Consider the following 20,965-nt stretch of genomic DNA (forward strand, 5'->3'; position numbering starts at 1 on the left):
CTTTTTTTTCTAATTCTGTAATTTGCCCTGAGTCTCTAAGAGAAATGCAAGCTAAACATAAGTGGATAAATTCATATGCCAGCACAAAATCCATAATTGTTAGGGTTGCCAATTCCAGGTTGGGAATATTTGGAGGTTTTTGAGGTGGAGCATGAGGACGGTAGGTTTGGGGAGGGGAGAGACTTCAATGGGGTGTAGTCAGTGGTGGGATTCAGCAGGTTCTCATCACTTCGGTAGAACCGATTGTTAAAATGGTGCTTGTGAACAACCAGTTGTGAAATTATTTGAATCCCACCACCGGAACTGGTTGTGAAATTATTTGAATCCCATGCTGGGAGGGGCTGATGAGAATTGTAGTCCATGAACATCTGGAGAGCTGTAGGTTGCAGACCCCTGCTTTGGAAGGTGCTCTCTTTGACAGCCATGCTGGCAGGGGCTGATGGGAATTGTAGTCCTTGAACATCTGGAGAGCTGCAGGTTGCAGACCCCTGTTCCAAAGCAATCATTTTCTCCTTACAAATGGAACTTTGTCACCTGGGGATCATTTGTAATAAGCAGACCTGGAGGTTGGCAACTTTAATGATCACATGTTCAAGGAAAATGCTTGAACTTCTGTGTCCGAAGAGGACGGAAATACGGCCTTCCTGGAATGTACGGCTGGAGTTTTGGACAATTTGACCTGAGGTGGGGCAGCTGCTGGGGCCCAGGGCTTTTGACAGAGCCCACTGCCAAAGACCACACATTTCCTCTGCTGCCTCCAGCAGCATTTCCCCATATGCTTGCTTGCAGTGCTTGCCAGCCACACTCCCAACTGTTTATATTGGCCAGCATAGGGAATGAGCAGGTGGGTGATCCAGACATCTGTGAGTGCAGCTGAGGGGGTGAGGAAAGGATGCGCAGACATGAGGGTCAGTGGGTGGAAAGGGAGGAATGAGCAGGGGACCTGGTGGCATGCAGAGCACAAGAGTTGGCCCTGGGGCCTGTCATGATCTTGGTCACCTTGTGGTGCAGACTGGCCACTGTTTCGCCCTCCCTTTTCCCATTGGCGCCAGCACCTCAGGTAAAATCCAGCTCCTTTAACTCTCATGGCTCACCCAAGACCAACACCACAGGGGTGTAATATTTTTGTATGCCAAGTAGCCAGGGCAGGTGAATAAGGACTTGTGCAGTTTTATTTCTACAAGGCACAGACTCAGTGGTACTGCAAGAACAAGTGTAGATGTACTAAACAATATGAAAGGAAAGGTACCCTCAAGGTACTTACAACGTATAGTGTATCTGGTCATTGTGAGTTCGTTCTCTCTCTCTCTCTCTCTCATTCTCTCTCTCTCTCTCTCATTCTCTCTCTCTCTCTCTCTCTCTCTCTCACACACACACACACACACTGCAGCTGCAACCATCTTTAGCATAATTTCTGTCATCCTTCATGGCAAAACACGCAGAAGAGAAAGCTCAGCTAAGAAGTTCCAAACACACTCACAAATGCACACACAAATGCACAGCTGGACAAAGGTACAGCTCCCCTTTTGAGCCCCTGTCCCATATCTGCTCTAGGGCTCTTAGCCAGTCTGGGTGCCAGGTCCTGGGGCTCAAACCAGTGGGACCCTTCAATCAAGAGGTGTTCACACATCAAAGGCTAGCATATTTCTACCTGTCAGGTGGAAAGGATGCTCTCTATCTGGAGGAAAGTACCTTTCCCACAGCCTCCCAGAGACACCAGCAACCCAATGCATCATCATAAGTGTTATATCGTCTCCTTCTCTACCCTCCAAAAAATCTGGAACCAATCTTGTCAGAAAATGATGGGACAAAATGCTTGGGCAAGCAAAGTACCCTGAAGCAACTGCCTGGAGCCCTTCTCCTCCTCTTGCTGTATACTACCAAACACCCTAGAATTAGAGCAACTAGGTAGAGTTCAGACTTCACTTTGGCATCCTACATTAGGGCCTGTCTCTCTGAAACAGTTTGCCTGGGGAGTTTCCCAGAAACTTATTGCTATTTGTACCAAGCAAAAATTGCAAGTGCATTATGCACCGAAATGTCCACAAATGTCTACTAGTATGGGTCCTGTTTGTTTAAATTTAAGGTGATTGTTAACGACTTCTCCACAAAGAAAAAAGAGAAGAAAAAGGTTCCGATGTGGCAATAAATGGATTAAAGCCAGTAAAACAAACATGTTACCCAATACATTTAGCTGAAATGCTGGAGGCTGCCTCATTCAGAGAGGGGCCAGTAAAGTGCTGTGCTCAAGGAACTTCCTAGGCTCTCTGCAGCAGAATTAACTGACTATTTTTCGGCAGTCTCATCTTCCTCCCCTTAACCTAACAGCTTCAAAGGCCTGCCAGTTAAGTGTGGTGCTTGGAAACCAGTAAGAGTCTCCTAGTGACCTTCTTAGCAACCATGCTGCTTCCCCTAGCAACAGTAGTCCTTTGGTCCCTAAGCATTTTGCCATTCCTGGGGCACCCTCGCAATGGGAGCTCTCGGTGTAGGAAACGCAATCTGATTAAACAGCACCCAGCGTTTGCAGCTATTTGAAAGGCACTGAACCAGAACCAGAACAAGTCGAAAGGCCTGGTCTTGAAGCGATTTCTCATTTCTTGAAAACACAAATATGCATTAAAAGAATATTTTGAAGATTCCCAAAAGCTGGGGAGGATCACAGCGTATTCATCACAATGTGCTGTTTCTCTCCTCAAAGGAAATGTGAAGTATTCAGGTGAGTTTTTTTTAGCCACGTTCTTTTTTGACATGGAATGTTTCTGGGGGGCTCTGGAGCTAAAATGAAAAGAAAAAGCAATTTACAGATACATCTGGGAATGCTAATTGCTTTATGTTTGATTTTACTAGTCAAAACCATTGTGAGTGCAATGGAAATTAGGCACTGATTTCAGTGCAGCATAATCTGGCGTTAGCAAAATTCTTGTATTTGGGGTGCGGGGAATGATTCTCTTACACTTGTGGAATCCAGGTTTTGAAAGCCAGGCCTTCTTTAGGTTCACTAGTCAAGACATTAGGAGCTGGCTATTAAAGAAAGATTTTGTCTTGGCTGGTCAGTACCAAAAGCAATCAAAAAAATAACAAAAGCTACCATGTACAAGATGGTCTCCCCAATTTTTTAGAATACATTTTCTGCCAAAACATTACATTAAACAATAATTTGATGCCACTTTGGTATTCTAGAGCAATTGAAAATTAATCAAGATGGCTGCCAAATTAGTTGAGATACTGAAATCTCAGACTGAGATGCTGAAATACAGGTTGGTTGTTTTGGGATGCTCTTGAACAGTTCAACCTGTATTTCAGTATCTCAGTAAGGCATGGGAGTTGAACTTATCTTGTTCTAGAGGCTTCCAGATAGAAGCTGTGATCTAGCATGGTATAGTAGTTAGAATGTCAGACTAGGTTGTGGGGGACACTCTGCCCATGAAAATTTGTGGGGGACACTCTGCCCATGACGATTTCTTGGTGATTTTGGGCCAGTCACACACTCTTCATCTAATCTACCTCATAGGAGAAATTCAGCAGTGAGAATAAAATAGAGCAGAATGATGTAAGCCACTTGCAGCTCCTGTTGGGGAGAAAAATGGAGCATAAAGTAAATAAATGAGAGACTGACCTACCAGTTGTTCCCCTTCCTAGACTGTGGCCTCTGTGATCTCTATCCTGATATCCAGTGGTGGGATTCAAATAATTTAACAACCGGTTCCAATGGTGGGATTCAAATAAACTGGTTGTTTACAAGCGCCATTTTAACAACCAGTTCTACCAAAGTGGTGCGAACCTGCTGAATCCCACCACTGCTGATATCCCTTCCCGATACTGCCTGGTGAACTTTATGGCCAAGTGGGGAATTTTGAACCAGAGGCTCTCTTATCATAGTCAGACACTAACAACTACACCATGCTAGCTGTTTAGTATTAATGATGCAGGTCTACAATGAGGCACTCATATTGTTGATGACATACTAACCGTAGCCCCTGTAACCACAGTTTAGAGTCCTGTTTTAAAGCTGGAGAACACTGAAGTTAGCAGATAACATGTCCATGGATCAGTATGCCGAGGATGACAGCTTCCATTAGAAAACTATATTAATAGCTGGATTCTGTGCACAGCAACTTAGGGGTATCGCTTAAATGGAATTACTCTTAAATCAGACAGCAACCGAGTTCTACAAAAACAGAACTGATCCTGTGAGGCTGATCATGAAACATAAAGGTACAGGAATGTGATTTGGGCAAGCTACATTAGGATAAAACTCAGAGTAAGCATAGAAGCAGACAATACAATTATCCCTCCCACATTGCTGGGGTTAGGGACACGGTGCCCCCCACCCCCAAATCTGGAAATACACATAAAAATATTTGACCGTCTTTCATACCAGAGAACGTCTGAATTTTTCTTTTAACTTAAAAAATAAGAAATTGTGTATATTTATGGTAATAAAAATGTTTATATTATACAATACTATACATATATTTATGTATTTCTGAGTTTCTATACTTTTTGTGTTGTCTGCTGGCCTTCGCATATCGTCCGCAGCTTCTGCAAAACTCCCCAGAAATTCACATTTAATTTCTTATGCCGACCCATGATATATCACAACTGCGATGGGGAAAGTTGTAATGTGGAAGGGATAACTGTAAATGGTTTGAATGAGAAAATGTTAATATTCAGGATCCCTCAGCTTTTCTGCAGTTGAATACAGAGATCAAGAAAAGTTGTAGGGATGGTGAGCTGGAAATTGTTGAGGTGTCAAAGTCTTGAAGAATGCAACATGTGGTGAGAGTTGACTTCATTAATCATCATTATCTTGATTATGCATGTGGAGGATTGCCAACACAGTCTTGGAAAAGTCTTTGAAAATTCCTAGAGGGCAGAATTTGGGGAAGTAGCTCAGCACAGCAAGGATGTGAGGTCACTCTAGGACTTCTGTTTCTCCTACACTTTGTGGAATACCATAGAATTGGAGAAATGGGGTGACATCACACCCGCCATTTCCTCAGGAGAAATTGATCTCTGTAGTTTGGAGATCAATGGTAATTCAGGAAGAACTCTTGGCTTCTCTCTGAGGTTAGTAACCCAGTGCATGTGCTGTTTTGCCAAAAGGCATCCACAATGTTGCATTTTCCCACAAAGAAATAGCATTTTTGGAGCTGAATCACCACCCTCTCTCACCAACAGTGTGATTTGCTGTTGCAGCTTCAGATTCCAGTGACCTTTCCTCAGAGCACTAGACATCTAGCACCATGTCTAAACAAAACCGAGACCTGGAGTTAGTTCACCTGATGCAGGACAAAGCACTTGATCTTCAAAACTCCACCCTTTCCTACCAAGGCATAGCCGAGCAGTTACCCAATGTTCCCATGGCTTCATCTCGCATCCCTGTCCTTGCCTCCAGAAAGCAGAAGGCTGGTGTGGTGAATCCCAGCTTTGTGAAGGAAGAAGCATCTCTTTCTCGCAGCTTAGGTAATGTAGCAGCTGGATTTCACTTTGTGTCGTGTGTATCCTTTTGAGTTTTCTACTTTTGTATCCTTTAGATGTGATGAAGGGAGAAGGGTTTGGGTACTATCTGTTTGTGGCCTGAGTCATCAAGTTATCATTCATCTAATGTTATTTCTCCCCAAGGACTACAGGCAACCAAGTACCCTACTGTGAACACCAAGACTGTAAAAATTAAAAATGGCTCTTCGGGGCTGCCCAGGCTTATCCGAAGCACTCGTCCCATTTCCCAAAAGAAATCCCGAAAGAAATCCCAAACCCTCACAGTTCCAGCTACACCCACCGCCATCAAGAGGTATGAATTGTCTTTTTAAGAGTCTTTGTTCTAAATTGGTGGGTGGAACCAGGACCCACCGGAAACGTCCCACTTTTTTTGACTGATGTTTTCAACAGTGCCAAATGTTTGCAAATGATTTAAATGGCACTTATTCTGCACTTCCAAGCCCCATTATCGATTCTAAATCAGTCTACTGGTTTTAGAAGTTGTGGTGATAGCATCTCTAAGATCAGATGCATGGACCAGTGGATGCAGTTTTTCTGCACTTGTGTAGGAGATTTTTTTTCTATGTAATTTTTTCAAAATGTAATTGACGCTACATATTTATTAGATCTTCAAGTCTTAATTCTTCAGCTGTCATAAGCAGCCAAACTACCGGTTTGTCTCTGGAGTCCGTGATTTAACAAGGCCTCAGATCCCTTTCCACTGAAAATAGTTAGAAATACCTTTTCACAGCTGGCATAAAAACATTGACATGGTAGCAGCAGTGTGTTTTAAAGGACTTATAGAGAACACTCCTAAGCAGTTCTGCTCAGAAATAGGTCCCATTTTATTCAGTGGTGTTTATTCCCAAGAAAATGTTCACTGTCATCTTACTACCTGCTTTTCTGAAAAGGAAGAGACAGAATGCTTATTCTTGAATGTTCAACAGAAAAGAAGTCTGAGCATGACAAAAAGGTATATTGCTATATTAAATAAGTAAATAAATACATGGTAACATTTCTTGAATTATTTCCCCCCTTTAGAAAAAAGCTGCACTCCCAAGAGGACAGTGTGGGAGAAATTGGAGTAGCATCTCCACGCCATTCTCCGGTCAATGTGGATGAATTTCAAGAACCATCTCGGTATCCGTCTCCAGTCATTGTAGATGAACTTCAAGTACCATCTTCATATCAGTCTCCGGTCAAAGCTTGGCCAGACCAATCCAGTCCGCAGTCAGAAGAGTGAGTTTGGGGGGAAAGGCTAGCTTATTTCATTTGTTGGTCACACTTATATGCCACAGGGTGGTGTTTGCTTGTGTGGTGCGTGCGTGGGTCATGCCGTTTACCTTTGCAAAAAGCTAGACTGAAGTTTACGATCTGTGGTTTCATTTGCTCATCGGACCACATTCAAGCCAGACACATGCTGCAACAAACATGAATTCTAGGCCCTCCAGGGAACAATGGCTCCACTCTCTCTCCACATTCAGTTCCAGACTGCACCTTACCATCTCTTTTCAACCCACTCATGCATATATGTAATCCCCAGCCAGGTTGGACCCACCTTCTGCTCCAGTGTGGTTCCAATATTTTTGAAGATGACTTAGACTGAGAACAATGATGAGAAAAAATAGTGATGGTAGATGGCACTAGACCAGGGATAGGCAAACTTTTTTTGCCTGAGTGCCAGCCATTTTCCTTTGATGGTACTAGTGTGCTGGCAAGCTTAGTCAGACCCTCAAGGGCAAGGAGCATTAGCAGGCCTCAAGGAGTTTTTGTGGACCTGTCTGACAGCTACATGGGTCCTACAGATACATTTCATAAATTATACTATCATTTTCTCCACACTTTTTGCCCCACAGCATGAGTGGCATGGCACCTCTACGGTATTTCCTGCTAGATCAGGGGTAGGGAACCTGCGGCTCTCCAGATGTTCAGGAACTACAATTCCCATCAGCCTCTGTCAGCATGGCCAATTGGCCATGTCAGCATGGCCAATTGGCCATGCTGGTAGGGGCTGATGGGAATTGTAGTTCCTGAACATCTGGAGAGCCGCAGGTTCCCTACCCCTGTGCTAGATCAAAATAAGCTTGATGACTCTGGCCACAAACAGATGGTACCCAAATCTCCTCCGCAAGCGCTTTGGTACAACATTAACATTGTATGTTGACCTAAATAGCTTGGCAAGCCACTGTTTAGCATATCAGGGCATTCTCTACTAGACTGTTTGACTGCAACATGAATATTTCTATCACTAACAAACGTTAATGAGCATTCAATTCTGAGGGGGAAAAACAGTTTTTCAAATTAGGAAGCATGGAACACGTGTACTTTGGGATACATTATGCAACCTCCACACACACTTGAGAGCTGTGCTTTCATTGCAGTATAGCCGTCGTTCACAACTGTTTGGCTTATTTTTAAATGGCTTGTTGAAAATGCCATCCATTCACTTCTCGGTCTTACCGCCTGCAGTAACGCCTAAGATCATCTGTGCCTGATGGAACAGTGAGTCTGGATAACCAGAAGCGTTTTTGTTTGTAATCTCTCTGCAGCTTGCCCAAACGCGGTAGCTCAACGACCAGCCAGAGCAGTGATGTGATCAACGATCGCCTTCAGGAACTGGTGCGGCTTTTTAAGGACCGGACAGAGAAAGTGAAAGAGAAGCTGGTTGACCCAGATGCCTCTTCTGATGAAGAGACGCCTGTGCCCTGTAAGTATCTGGGTAAACATTTACCATTTGGCAAGGTGTACTGTTGCATTTGCACTGGTAAAAATCTGGCAGGTGATCTGGCTGATAAAAAAATTAGCAGGGTGGGAAGGGTCTCATAGCCACTATTTAGAGAATCTCTGCCCTTTCATGAGAAAATAGACAGATTATTTATGGACAATGACCAACAACAATAATAATAAAGTAACAATTGGCCTAAAAAGAATAAAATATAAAAGTCCTACCTAAGTAATTATAATATGACACTAGGCAATTTCCTAGGTTTGCCTAGTGGTCAGGCCAACCATTCTCATGCCTGATATTCAACTATACAAAAGGGATTTTTTTTAATGGAAATAAACACACTGAGTAACGTATCTGAGTCTCAAGATTAGAACCTTCTGGAAAGAAATTTTAGATTCAAGCATAATGAGATATGTTTTAACTTTTTAATTCTACAATCATCTTGCTTAGTTATTTTGAAAGATGTGATAACCGTCACTGATTTGGGATTACTGGTAAATTTTTATTTACTGCTAAAACGTGTGTTACTTTTTCTTAGAAAAATAACAGCCCTACCTTTTCTACAGGCTGGTTTAGAATACTGTTGTCAACTGCTTGGAAGTAAAAAAAAACGATGTACTTTATAATGTTTATTTTTCAAGACCTTCTAGATAAATTTAGAAATTTGTTTTTGGAAGAGTGAGTTTTTCCTTTGGGTTTTATGGATGGTACTTTTAAGCTGGATTTCAGTGATGGTTATTGTATTTTATGTTTTTCTTTAATTGGGAATATTGGTCATTCTTGGAACAGAAAGGTGCTGTGCAAGGTTACTAAAATAAATATTATTTTGATTGTTTTAATCTGTTTTCACAGCACCTTCCAATGAAAAGCCTCCAGAAGAAAAGAAAGAAGAAACTGAGAAAGAGGAGCAGACTGGCAAACCAAAGCGGCGTTGCTTGAAAACATGCCAGTTCCCCCGCAATATTGATCCTCTCACCAGTGAGTAACTGGACAGGGCATTTTTTGAACTAAGAAGGCCACTATGAAGAAGAGAAATGAAGTGCCAGGAATGAGCATGGTATTTGATACTCAGACTATGGCCCTTTCCCCACTTACCTTAAGCCCCGCGCTACTCTCCTCAAGTAGCGCGGGGTCCCCCGGCACTCCCCACTACAGGGGCGGCGACAACGCACCCCTCAGCTCTCGCGCCCCCTCAGCGCACGGCATCCCTGGTGCTCCTTGAAACAGCGCCTTTTGATGACCCCCCGTTGTGGGGATGCCTGGGCGCACTCCAGAGATGCCGCGCGCTGAGAGTAGCGCGCAGCAAAGGGCAGCAAAGGTAAGTGGGGAAATGCCCTATGACAACAATAATTAACTGGTCTTCTCAAGATTCGAATCACTACTGCACCCTGTTGGGGTTGGGCTGGAAATCTGAATGGTCACAGCTTGGGGGTTTATGTTGCATTCATTAACATAAAATACATCTCAGCTTCCAAAGGGCATCTGTCAGTCACATTATCCTGTCAGGCCTTTTCAGATGTGAGGCCTAAATTGCCTGTGAGCTGCTCGAGTGATGGATGCATGATTGCTTTCAATACAAAACAGAAAAGAGGCATTTGTTATGCAAATAGCCATTCTGACTGGTCTAGAATCTTATAGAACACAGTTTAGTAATGGCCTACACCTTTGAAAATGGCTTGGAATATGCAACTGGTGGGTTCCAGAATGTAAATGCAGGCTTGCTGCAGGAGCCGTGTGTCCCTACCTCCATAGCAGCTGCAGTAGCTGCCTTGGAGAGTGTTGATACCCCAGCGTTGTGTTCTATTGTCCGGCTTAGCTTTTAGTGTTCTTTTCTTTGCTTTTGCTGCACTTTACCTGCTTTTTCAGTGAGTTTGTAAACTTCCACTGCATCTACCATATAGATTCTTGACCCTTCTGGACATGTACCTTGCCTTGCTAGGCTGCTACAGTATATGATCCTGTAATTTGCAGAATAGACTACTGCAATGCACCCTACATGGGGCTGCTCTTGAAAACGATTTTGAAACTTCAGTACAGTGTGCAGCTGCCTGTCTTTTACCTGGTGCTAGGCAGCAGACTTCTCATATTGCCTTTCCTGCCTAACCTTGCATTGCTTCCAAATACAATTCAAAGTGCTGCTTTAAAGCATTAAACCCATCTAACCTACAATTATTTTTCATCAGGAGTTTAACTGAACAGAGTTTAGCTAGCTGTACTTAGATCATATGATTTGGTTTTTGTTTTTCTTTTGCACTGTTGTGAATTGTTTTAATTAGGCTGCATCCATAGGGCAAGGATTCTCTATGGTGCATTCATCAGTGCTGCAAATGCCAAGGTAGGGGCATTGGCAACAGAGCCTCAACATAGAAACTGGATGTGCACTTTCTTCTGTCAGCTGCCATTTACCTTGTATTTTTCCTCACTGACCTTTTCTGCACAGCAGAAATATAACATCTTGAGGACCTTGTAAAAATCGTTTTGGGGAAGAAGTTGGCACAGCTCTCTCCCCCAAAGTGATTTCAGAATGTATTATTTCTCTCAACCTGGGTTTTTTAAAAAATCACTGAACTAGTGATCTTCTTTCCTGAAGACATGTTAAAGACGTCTCCTGCTTGCCTTGCGAACAAAAGGAGGCAGAAGACCCTTTATTTCTCCCTCTCTCGAGCTCTTACTTTTATTTTCTTTGCAGTTGTGCCTTCCATTTGCAGCACTTCCATTTGCAGAGGCTGTTTCCGCACGGAGGCGGAAGCGGCTGGGTCGGCGCATTTTGCGCCGACCCGACGACGCTGGGACCGTTCGCATGAACGGTCCCAGAAAGAGCCGGGACGACGGCGCCGCGGAGCGCCGTTGCCCGGCCGACCCGGTGCATCCCCGGCCCTCTGGCACGTCGCTGAGGCCTGGAGACACACACCCCCGGCCCTGCGCGACTGCTCCAGCATTGCCGGGCAGGGGGCGTGTCCCCAGGCCTCGGCAACGCGCCGGAGGGCCGGGGACAAGGTAAGTGCAGGGAGGGAGTGAGTGGGGGAAGCGCCTGGAAGCCGCTGCCACTTCCAGCCGGCGTTTCCACAAGTGCGCTTCCAAGTGCACTGTGGAAACGCCGGCTTCGGGCTGAGCGGGCAGCGCGAGGGCGGCGCGGCTGCGAAGCAGCTGCGCCCCCTGTGCGAATGGCAGCCTGGGGACGGCGTTTTTGCCGTCCCCAGGCCGCCATTAACCACCGTGCGGAAAAGGCCAGAGTTTCTCCTGCCTCAACCATTTGGTGAAGGTTTCCCATGGAGGTTTCCTCCGCTTGCAGCTCATCCATATGTGATTTCACTGTAAAAAGTACATGAATAGAGTTTGTTTTGCCTGGCTATCCTGCACACATGTCGGTTTTCCTTTTTATGTAGTTGATGTTTTTGAGGGATGTGTCTGCGAAGCTATGACAACACAACAGGAGACTCTGCAATATGTACATATGTGCAGCAGCACACAGAATAGCGTTCATAGGGTGCAACTATGAAACTGGCAAGAGTGAGTTTTGCCTTAGTACACCTTAATACACCTTAATACACCTGCCTTAGTACACCTTAGTACACCTTAATACACCTGCCTTAGTACACCTTAATACACCTTAATACACCTGCCTTAGTACACCTTAGTACACCTTAATACACCTTAATACACCTGCCTTAGTACACCTTAATACACCTGCCTTAGTACACCTTAGTACATCTTAGAACACCTGCCTTAGTACACCTTAGTACACCTGCCTTAGCACACCTTATTACACCTTAGTACAACTGCCTTAGTATACCTTAGTACAACTTAGTACACCTGTCTTAGTACACCTTAGTACACCTTAGTACACCTGCCTTAGCACACCTTAGTACACCTGCCTTAGTACACCTTAGTACACCTGCCTTAGTACACCTGCATTAGCACACCTTAGTACATCTTAGTACACCTGCGTTAGTACACCTTAGTATACCTTAGTACAGCTGCATTATCACACCTTAGTACACCTTAGTATACCTCCTTAGTACACCTTAGTACACCTGCCTTAGCACACATTAGTACACCTGCCTTATTACACCTGCCTTAGTATACCTTGGTACACCTGCCTTAGCACACTTTAGTACACCTTAGTACACCTTAGTACATCTGACTTAGCACACCTTAGTACACCTTAGTACCCCTGCCTTAGCACACCTTAGTACACCTGCCTTAGTACACCTTAGTTCACCTTAGTATACCTGCCTTAGCACACCTTAGTACATCTTAGTACACCTGCCTTAGCACACCTTAGCACACCTGCCTTAGTACACCTTAGTACACCTGCCTTAGTACACCTGCCTTGGCACATCTTAGTACAGTTTAGTACACCTGCCTTGGCACATCTTAGTACCCCTTAGTACACCTGCCTTAGTACACCTGCCTTGGCACACCTTAGTACACCTTAGTACACCTGGCTTAGCACACCTTAGCACACCTTTGTACACCTGCCTTAGCACACCTTAACACACCTTAGTATACCCTCCTTAGCACACCTTAGTACACCTTAGTACACCTGCCTTAGTACACCTTAGTACACCTGCCTTAGCACACTTTAGTACACTTAGTACACCTGCCTTAGCATACCTTAGTACACCTGCCTTAGCACACCTTAGCACACCTTAGCACACTTGCCTTAGCACATCTTAGTACACCTTAGTACACCTGTCTTAGCACACCTTAGTACAGCTGCCTTAGTACACCTTAGTACAGCTGCCTTAGCACACCTTAGTACAGCTGCCTTAGCACACCTTAGTACACCTTAGTACACCTTAGTACTAAGTACTTAGTACACCTGCCTTAGTACACCTCTGTACACCTGCCTTAGCACACCTTAGTACACCTTAGTACCCCTGCCTTAGCACACCTTAGTACACCTTAGTACACCTGCCTTAGCACACCTGCCTTAGCCCCCATCTCCCATTCTTTCCAATGGGAGCTAAGGAGATGGGGGCTACCCTTTTGAGGGTCCATAACTTTGTCCACCCTGAACCAAACTGCACCAAACTTGTGGGTAGCATAAGGACAGTCTCCTGATGATACGCTGAAGTTTTGGTACCGATATGTCTAAAAATGTACCCCCTGCAGGCACCAATGTCCTGGTGCAAAAAAAATGTTTTGGTTGTGGTGGGGTGGCCGCCCATGGGGGCGGCGGGGGGCATCCAACTCAGGTTTTGCCCAGGGCTCCAGTTTGCCTTGTTACACCCCTGCTACTGAAACACAGAAGCAAAAATGACCACTCTCCCTTTGAGAATACAAATCCAACAGAGCTAGAGACTGGGCTTTTTTCTTTGAGGCAGCATGGCAATCTACTACCTTTGTCTAAACTACTGAGTCTGTTTCAGGGGTTTTCTCCCTGCCACCCTTCTTCCCTCACAGATCTGACCTATATCTTGTGGCTCTTCATTGTGGTTCTGGCATGGAATTGGAACTGTTGGTTGATTCCAGTCCGCTGGGCTTTCCCATACCAGACTCCTGAAAATGTCTACTACTGGATGATTATGGACTACGTCTGTGACCTCATCTACATTTTGGACATCTCCGTCTTTCAAGTCCGCCTACAGTTTGTTGAAAGAGGCGACATTATTGTAAGTGATGTTTGGCAGGCCAGGTGGGCCTGCTTGGATAGCAAGAATGCAATCCCTGGGTCATCTTTTACTAGACTGAACACAACTTGCACAAAATGATGTGCAAGCTTTTGAACTCATCAGATTGTTTTGTCAAGCTGGATATTACAAAAATTTAAAATTTAAAAGATAAGCATTCAGGTTAAATTGCCGTGTTGGCACTTTGCGATAAATAAGTGGGTTTTGGGTTGCAATTTGGGCACTCGGTCTCGAAAAGGTTCGCCATCACTGCACTAGGAAATCTAAATCATCTTCCCATGAGGTTTTTGAGTGACATTGTTCTCTGCTTTTGCTTCCTCGTCTAGACTGATAAAAAGGCCATGAGACAGAATTACCTAAAGTCCAGGCGCTTCAAGGTTGGTCAGATTTTGCTTAGTTTTGTGTCTTGTCTAAAATCTGTTTCATTCAATAGGTTTACTTAAACAGAAAAAAAGTACAATATTAAAAGTGTTTAACTTTGCATCAGCTGGCTTGCATGTTGTTTGGTCTAGCCTCTACATAGTTTTGTTTTTGTTCTTTAAAATGAACATCGGTGCCTAAAAATTAAAAAGCTGCATGATTTCAGTTAGGCAGTGCCTTCATCGATATTATCTGTATTTAAGTCTTGGAATGATTGAAGGGCTTTGCTTCTGGGTAGGCAGTGAAATAAGAAGAGCTCACTGGATCCAACCAAAAGTCCCTTGAGTCTGGTATCCTGTTCCCCACCTAGATTCCCCAAATGAAAACCCACAAGTAGGGCAGGAAGGTGATAACTCTTTCACAGTTAATCCCAGAGGCATAGCTCCAAGAGGGTGGGGGGCGACGCACCAGGTGTGCGCCCCTGTGGGGGTGTGGCGAGGGCATTCCGGAGGTGTTCCGGGGGCGTTCCGGGGGTGTGGCGTGGTGTGGGTGTTCTGGGGCGGGGTGGGGGTGGAGGACGAACTAGTGCACCGGGTACTTTCCCCCCTTGCTACGCCTCTGGTTAATCCTAACATCTGACATTCAGTGGTAACCTGTCTTTTGGTAATTACGTAAAAAATTACCATTTTTTCCTTCCATCAATTTGTGTGTGTTGTTAAAAAGTCATTTAACATGCCATTGTGAGAGCTGTTTGTTTACTCCTCTCCTCTTCTTCCTGGACAAGGAGTCCGGGTGTTTAATCAGTTACTAATTCACAAAGGGCCATGTCCTCTCATCTTGCCGTGTGTTACTTTTATTCTGAGATTTTTGTGAAGGACAGTGTCAAAAGTTTTGGAGAAGTTCAAGTATATACTGTGTAATGATTGGTCCTTATTCAGATCTCTTTCTAACCCTCTCAAAGAATTCCAGAAGTTGCGGAAGATGGACTTCATTTTTATGTGGAAGTTCCATCAAGATCTTTGCTCTTAGTGTCCATAGTATCATGTTTTAAATATTTTAAAATGTTTACTACAAACAGCAATTACTAGGGTTGTCAACCAGGAGGTGGCTGGAGATCTCCCACTATTACAGCTGATCTCCAGGTGATAAAGATCAGTTCACCTGGACAAAATGGTGGCTTTGAAAGGTGGACTCTATGGCATTATATCCTATTGAAGTCCTTCCTCCTCAGGCTCCACCTCCAAAATCTCCAGGTATTTCCCAGCCCAGAGCTGGCAACTTTAGAGACTACAAAGGTAGGGTGACCATCCGTCCCGATTTTCGCGGGACACTCACGCTTTTGCGTAGAGTGTCCCGCGTCCCGCGTCCCGCTGGGCTTATGCCATTGTCCCGATTACGGACAATGGCCCCAGCAGCACAGTGCCTTCTGGGGTGCTTCCCTGTTTCTGACCGGGGAGCGCCGTGCAAAAGGCTGCCTTTTGCTCCTGCGGCCGCGCGCGTGGGCTTCTAGGGCTTGCCGTTTGCCACCCTGTCGTTTGCCGCTTCCCTGTCCCGGGTTGGAAAGGTGACTATCTGGTCACCTTATACAAAGGCCATAAAATTCTGCACAGCAGAGGAAAAATAAATGTGATTTTTGTACTAGCCGAGAACTTATTGTTCCAAAAATGGAATAAACTTCATCCATGTCTCCATGATATCATAAAGTTTATATGAATCATTATTAGCTGTCCTCTTTATAGTTTCATATTCTTTGTTTATTATTGCATATCATTTGCTTATTATTAGTTGTTGTCTTCTGAAATGTATTGGGTTTTTTAAATTCAGTTATACCGCTTGGTTTTAATCAATTCTGGAACTGGCAGATTGTCAGTTTGTTTCCTGTGAGAGGCCACTTTGAGCAGATTGGTTGGGTGGAGCTCCCTCTACAGTTCCAAGTTCTCCCTCAGCAGAACAGGATTTTTTTGGGATGTTTCCACTGAGAAGGTCTTTCAAGTTATCACTGCTGCTCTCTGTTGAGTTAGCTTGCCTTCTCAGACCAATGACAGCCCGAAAAGAGCGGTCCTCCCCATGACTTAAAGGCCTGAACTGTTTCTGAAGCCCGTTTGCTGGCTTTGGATCATGAAACTACCTCAGAAAAGTAGGAACTCTGCATTCATTTAGGAATGAGTCTACACAAGATGCTGCCAGGAGAAACCTTTCCAAAATTTAATAAACTATAAACAAAGTGCTGTTGAACTAGGGGGAAAATGTTGAGATCAGACATTAATTTGTCACCTGAATATAAGAATTGTGTATGTGTAAGGGGGGTGGGGATCCAAAATTTGTCTTCTGATTTGCTCCTCGTTTGGGTGACATTATTGTTGGTCTCTAATAAGATGCATTTAATTGCTGGTTGTGATGTTGAGTAGAGGTCATGGTTTGGGTCTTCTGCTCTCCCAGTTAACTAACCTACCACATTGGTAGTGACAGAAAGGACCCCACATGGGCCCTTGAACAGATGTAAAGCAATGAGCAGAATAACTTGCTACTGTCAGCTGCAGGATTATTGTGATTGCAAACTCATAGGGATAATTTGCAACTGATATGCTCACTGACATTGGGGGGGGGGGTCTTCTGTGCCTTTACAGATGGACCTCATCTGCCTTCTGCCATTGGATTTCCTCTACTTCAAAGTGGGCATAAATTCCCTCTTGCGTTTACCTCGCTGCTTAAAGGTGAGTCAGGATGAGCTGCATGGAACCAAATCCTAGTAGCATTTTCGTTGCACTTTGAGATTGGTTATCATATGGCATTGCCAACTCTGGCTTGGGAAATTCCTAGAGATTTGGGGGAGATTCCTGGGAAGAGATGTCAGCAAGGATGTGAGGTCATTCTAGGACTTCCATTTCTCCTGCCTTCTATGCTATACCATAGAGTCTATTCCTCCAAGGCAGCCATTTTCTCCAAGGGAATTGATCTCTGTAGATCAGTTGTAGTTATAGAAGCACTCCAAGCCCCACCTAGAAGTAACCTTGCAATCAAACAGGAAGAAGGTAGAAAGTACTGGCACTGCTGTAGTAGTATGCCGATAATATGAGACCGAGGAAGCCATCTTGACACCAGTGATTAAGGAAGTGTGTTGGAGTGAAGCGTTTCCTATGCTGGCAACTTCTCAGGGCTTTTCTTCTGTCTGATCCTTTCTCCTGTTTTTTTTCCTCACAGTATATGGCTTTCTTTGAGTTCAACAACCGGCTTGAATCTATTCTGAGCAAGGCCTATGTTTACAGGTGAGCCCTGCTGCCTCAGTGGCTGGCTGCTAACACTCATTTTTGGTTTCAGCATTTATAGGAAGGAGCAGCAAGCCATATTTGTTTCCTGGATCCCAGGGGCCTCTAGTCCCGGCCTCTAGTCCCTCTAACAGGCTCTCGACTGAAGATGAATATGTCTATAGATGTTTCCGTGTGGCACAATTATACTGGGTTACAATCAGTATCTTACAATCTGGGTCTATTTTATCTATATTTCTCTCTTTCCATGGCTGCCTGTTTCTGTGAAGGAATCGAGTGAAGACCGGGAGAAAATACTTCAGTTTGTTTCGCACAAGCCTGGGTCTTTTGTATTTACACCGCAAGTGTATCCGCGCATGTGCAAACATCCCCGGTGTCCCGCGTTCTGGTTGGCATCCCGAGTTCTGATTGTTTTTGGGCAGCAGCTTGAATGAACATCTCCACCTTGCCTTTTGAATTGCTGGCCCACAAAAAGGCTGCACTTCTGATTGGTCGACCCACAGCGAGTGTGGGAAAACAAAGCCCCTCCCCTTTCCAGTTCTGGATAGGGCCTAGGTTAGGGTTAGGGTGGCAAGTGGCAGCAAAAAACAATGGGGCACAGCATCACATCACATTCCCACTCACGTTCTCATATTTTTGTGGAAAATGAGAGACCCACTAATATGCCCACTAATGTTCGACCCAAACTGCACATCTTCCTAGCTATGTGCTCTGAGCAACCAGCACATGTACAGAAAAGAAAACGGGGACATTTTGGGACTCCACTCCTGATTAACCCAGGTGAAATGGCACTCTGTCGAAAACCAGAAAATGTGTTTGGGGAAATGTTTTGGGAAGGGCGAACTGCAACGGTCGGCGGCTCAGCAGAGTTGAAAACTGACATGACGTCAGGTGGGGACATCAGAGGGTGAGGTGAAGAGATCAGGTGACTGGGCGGGAAAAATAAAATAGTTCTGCTCCCTTAGTGTTTGCACGGTAGCAGGTTCAATGCAGAATTTTTGAAAAGAATCGCCAAATTCTTTTCAAATTATAAGAACAGTAAGAACAAACCAGTCACTCAAACATAGCCCCTGTGTTCTGTTTTTTGGCGATTTTCTCTGGCACTGGTTTTTATAGGATTTCTTGTGGTCTTTCGGGCTGCTGCAACTTATGGCGATTTCCACAGTCTCAACTTCCCTTTCCTTGATCTTTGCATGCTGACATTCTCTTTTGGAGTTCTTCATAGATGAGTTCACTTATCAATGGGAAGTTTATTGACTTGAGTTGTTTTTATTTACTGTTTTAGCTGTGAATGACTTCAAGCAGGTTCTGGAGAGGTGGTCTACACTGTTTCTAAATAGCTAAGAGGAACTGTGAGAGAGATTGAAAGCCAAAGGTGTATTGGGGGAAAATGGTGGCCCGGGACAACGCCTGCTCTGGGAGCCCCCCACCCGCAGTGCACTCGGGGGCAGGGGTGGCTCTAACGGGCACCACAGCGGCAGGCCGACTGCTGGGCCAGCCTGCTGCTTCGCCGCCCATCCGAGCCGCTCCCTGCCTCCCTGTAGGCTGCTTCTTGCCCTCCCCAGACTCTGGGAAGGGTATTGCCCTCCCCAGACTCTGGGGAGGGCAGAAGCTGGCCTGCAGGAAGATGGGGGGCAGGGTGCTACGGCGGGCGACCCAGGAGCCAGCATGCTGCTGTGGTGCCTGACTGAACCACCCCCGCCCCCTGCCCCTGAGGCCCTGGGGAAGGAAGGAGGTGGCTTGGACAGGCACCACAGCTCGTCTTTAGAGTCAGCATGGGGGAGGGGTGGGTGGGTGCGATTTTGCAGTCCACGCTGGTGCGCCCAGGGTCATTTGACCCCCACCCCCCGTCCCCTTGGGCAGTACGCTGCTGGTGAAAGCTGAGTGCTTTCCATGTTTATATCTTATTTTTAAATACCAGTCCTACAAAACTGCAGTGTTTGCACTTTTACATCCATCAGAAATAATTGGTTTCTATTTCTACTGGTTGCAAGTAGAAGCACCCACATTGAATATTTTTTTTGTGATAGTCTTTCTTTACCCTTTTTGCAGAGTAATCAGAATCACGGCCTACCTGCTATTCAGCTTGCATGTAAACTCTTGCCTGTATTACTGGGCATCATCCATCAATGGATTGGGATCTACCCCGTGGGCCTATGATGGAGAAGGAAACAGGTACTCAGCACTTTCTATGTGTTGTATTGGGGATCAGAACGGGGATAGATAAAACCTTGGTTGCTTCATTCATACATAGGCCTGTTTGTGTCCTTAAAGTTACCTCCGCTGTTACTACTGGGCTGTCAAGACCTTAATAACAATTGGAGGGCTGCCGGACCCCTACACCCTCTTTGAGATCATCTTTCAGCTCCTCAATTACTTCACAGGGGTCTTTGCTTTCTCGGTGATGATTGGTCAGGTAAGAAGACAAGTAACACCCTCCGTCTGCTCCCAAACATGATACTGCTATTTTTTCTTCCTGTGTTAAACTACTCCTGGCAGGCTTATTTTATGTAGTAAAGTAAAAGCACTTTAACAATTTTCCACACTTAAAGACATCTAAATGGTAAAAAGTTTTCCAAATTGCTGTGAAGCACATTTTCTGGCCAAACCACCAGAATGGCTGCTTTCTTGGGGCAGCACATAAAGGAGAGCGCTGATGTGTTGCAAAGGCCCAGATTGCTCTATGGTTCCCAAAACTGCTTAAGCAAATGCCAGGAGATTGGGCAAGGCAAAGTACCTGCACAGGGTGGAGTTTGGGGAGGATATATCACTTCTGGGTGACATTCCAGGAACTGTTCCTAGCCTCTGTAATAAAGACCATAGAGAATATGAGCAATTCCTGCAGTGTCATTATGGAGTCCATTTTTCCCCACTTCTCAATTTCTCAAGGGTGGGAGATTGGGACTGGGAGCAGAGAATTCTCTTGCAGGCTTGAGCAATGATGAAGCCGGAGTTACTCCCAGCCAACAGCTGCACTGGAGATGTCTCCTAATGGGCCCACAATGCCACTGGTTTGCCATAGGGGTTTGGCTTGGACTTGGCTACAGACCTGGGCAGTGATGGCTGTACTTTTGCTTGAGATAAGGTGAACCAGCACGGATTCCAGGGATTGTAAAAGAAAAATAAAATATAACAGAAACGGGTAAAAGCTTTAACAAGCAAGCTGTGCTCTGCAGATCAGTTGTTTTGTGCTCTTCAAAAGAGGCGTAGCAAAGGGGGAAAGCTCCTGGTGCACTGGTACATCCTCCGCCCCGCCCCAGAGCGCCCCCGCCACACAACCATAGGGGTACGTGCCCAATGCGTCACACACCCCTCCCAACCCCTTGGAGCTACACCTCTTTTCTTCAACTCCCAGCTCAAGGGTCATCTCTAGCATGGCTCCCTTTTCTGTGCAATGGTGGGCTTCTAATATCTCTGAGGTGTTCATCTTCACTGTTGATTTTTGGAAAAACCTGTAATGACAAGCTTATCAGGGGAATTTTTTTTTAATGACT

General features: G+C 45.1%; 1 protein-coding gene across 3 annotated transcripts in view; it reads left to right on the forward strand.

The window, feature by feature from the left end:
• The first annotated feature begins 2,467 nt into the window (after positions 1-2,467).
• Positions 2,468-20,965, forward strand: part of LOC125443784 (cyclic nucleotide-gated cation channel beta-1-like) — a 34,868-nt gene continuing 16,370 nt past the window's right edge. The window contains exons 1-12 of one of the 3 annotated variants that reach the window (XM_048516098.1): positions 2,468-2,716; positions 5,182-5,466; positions 5,626-5,794; positions 6,523-6,720; positions 8,031-8,188; positions 9,062-9,187; positions 13,619-13,827; positions 14,172-14,222; positions 16,833-16,919; positions 17,407-17,471; positions 19,524-19,646; positions 19,746-19,887. In XM_048516098.1, coding sequence (XP_048372055.1) covers positions 5,247-5,466; positions 5,626-5,794; positions 6,523-6,720; positions 8,031-8,188; positions 9,062-9,187; positions 13,619-13,827; positions 14,172-14,222; positions 16,833-16,919; positions 17,407-17,471; positions 19,524-19,646; positions 19,746-19,887 — 1,548 coding nt within the window. In that variant the 5' untranslated portion in view covers positions 2,468-2,716; positions 5,182-5,246. The remainder of the gene's footprint in view (positions 2,717-5,181; positions 5,467-5,625; positions 5,795-6,522; positions 6,721-8,030; positions 8,189-9,061; positions 9,188-13,618; positions 13,828-14,171; positions 14,223-16,832; positions 16,920-17,406; positions 17,472-19,523; positions 19,647-19,745; positions 19,888-20,965) is intronic. The other 2 variants (XM_048516097.1, XM_048516099.1) reach the window with 2 other exon arrangements.

This window comes from Sphaerodactylus townsendi, linkage group LG14 (assembly GCF_021028975.2).
Source record: "Sphaerodactylus townsendi isolate TG3544 linkage group LG14, MPM_Stown_v2.3, whole genome shotgun sequence".
In the NCBI taxonomy this organism is placed as follows: domain Eukaryota; kingdom Metazoa; phylum Chordata; class Lepidosauria; order Squamata; family Sphaerodactylidae; genus Sphaerodactylus; species Sphaerodactylus townsendi.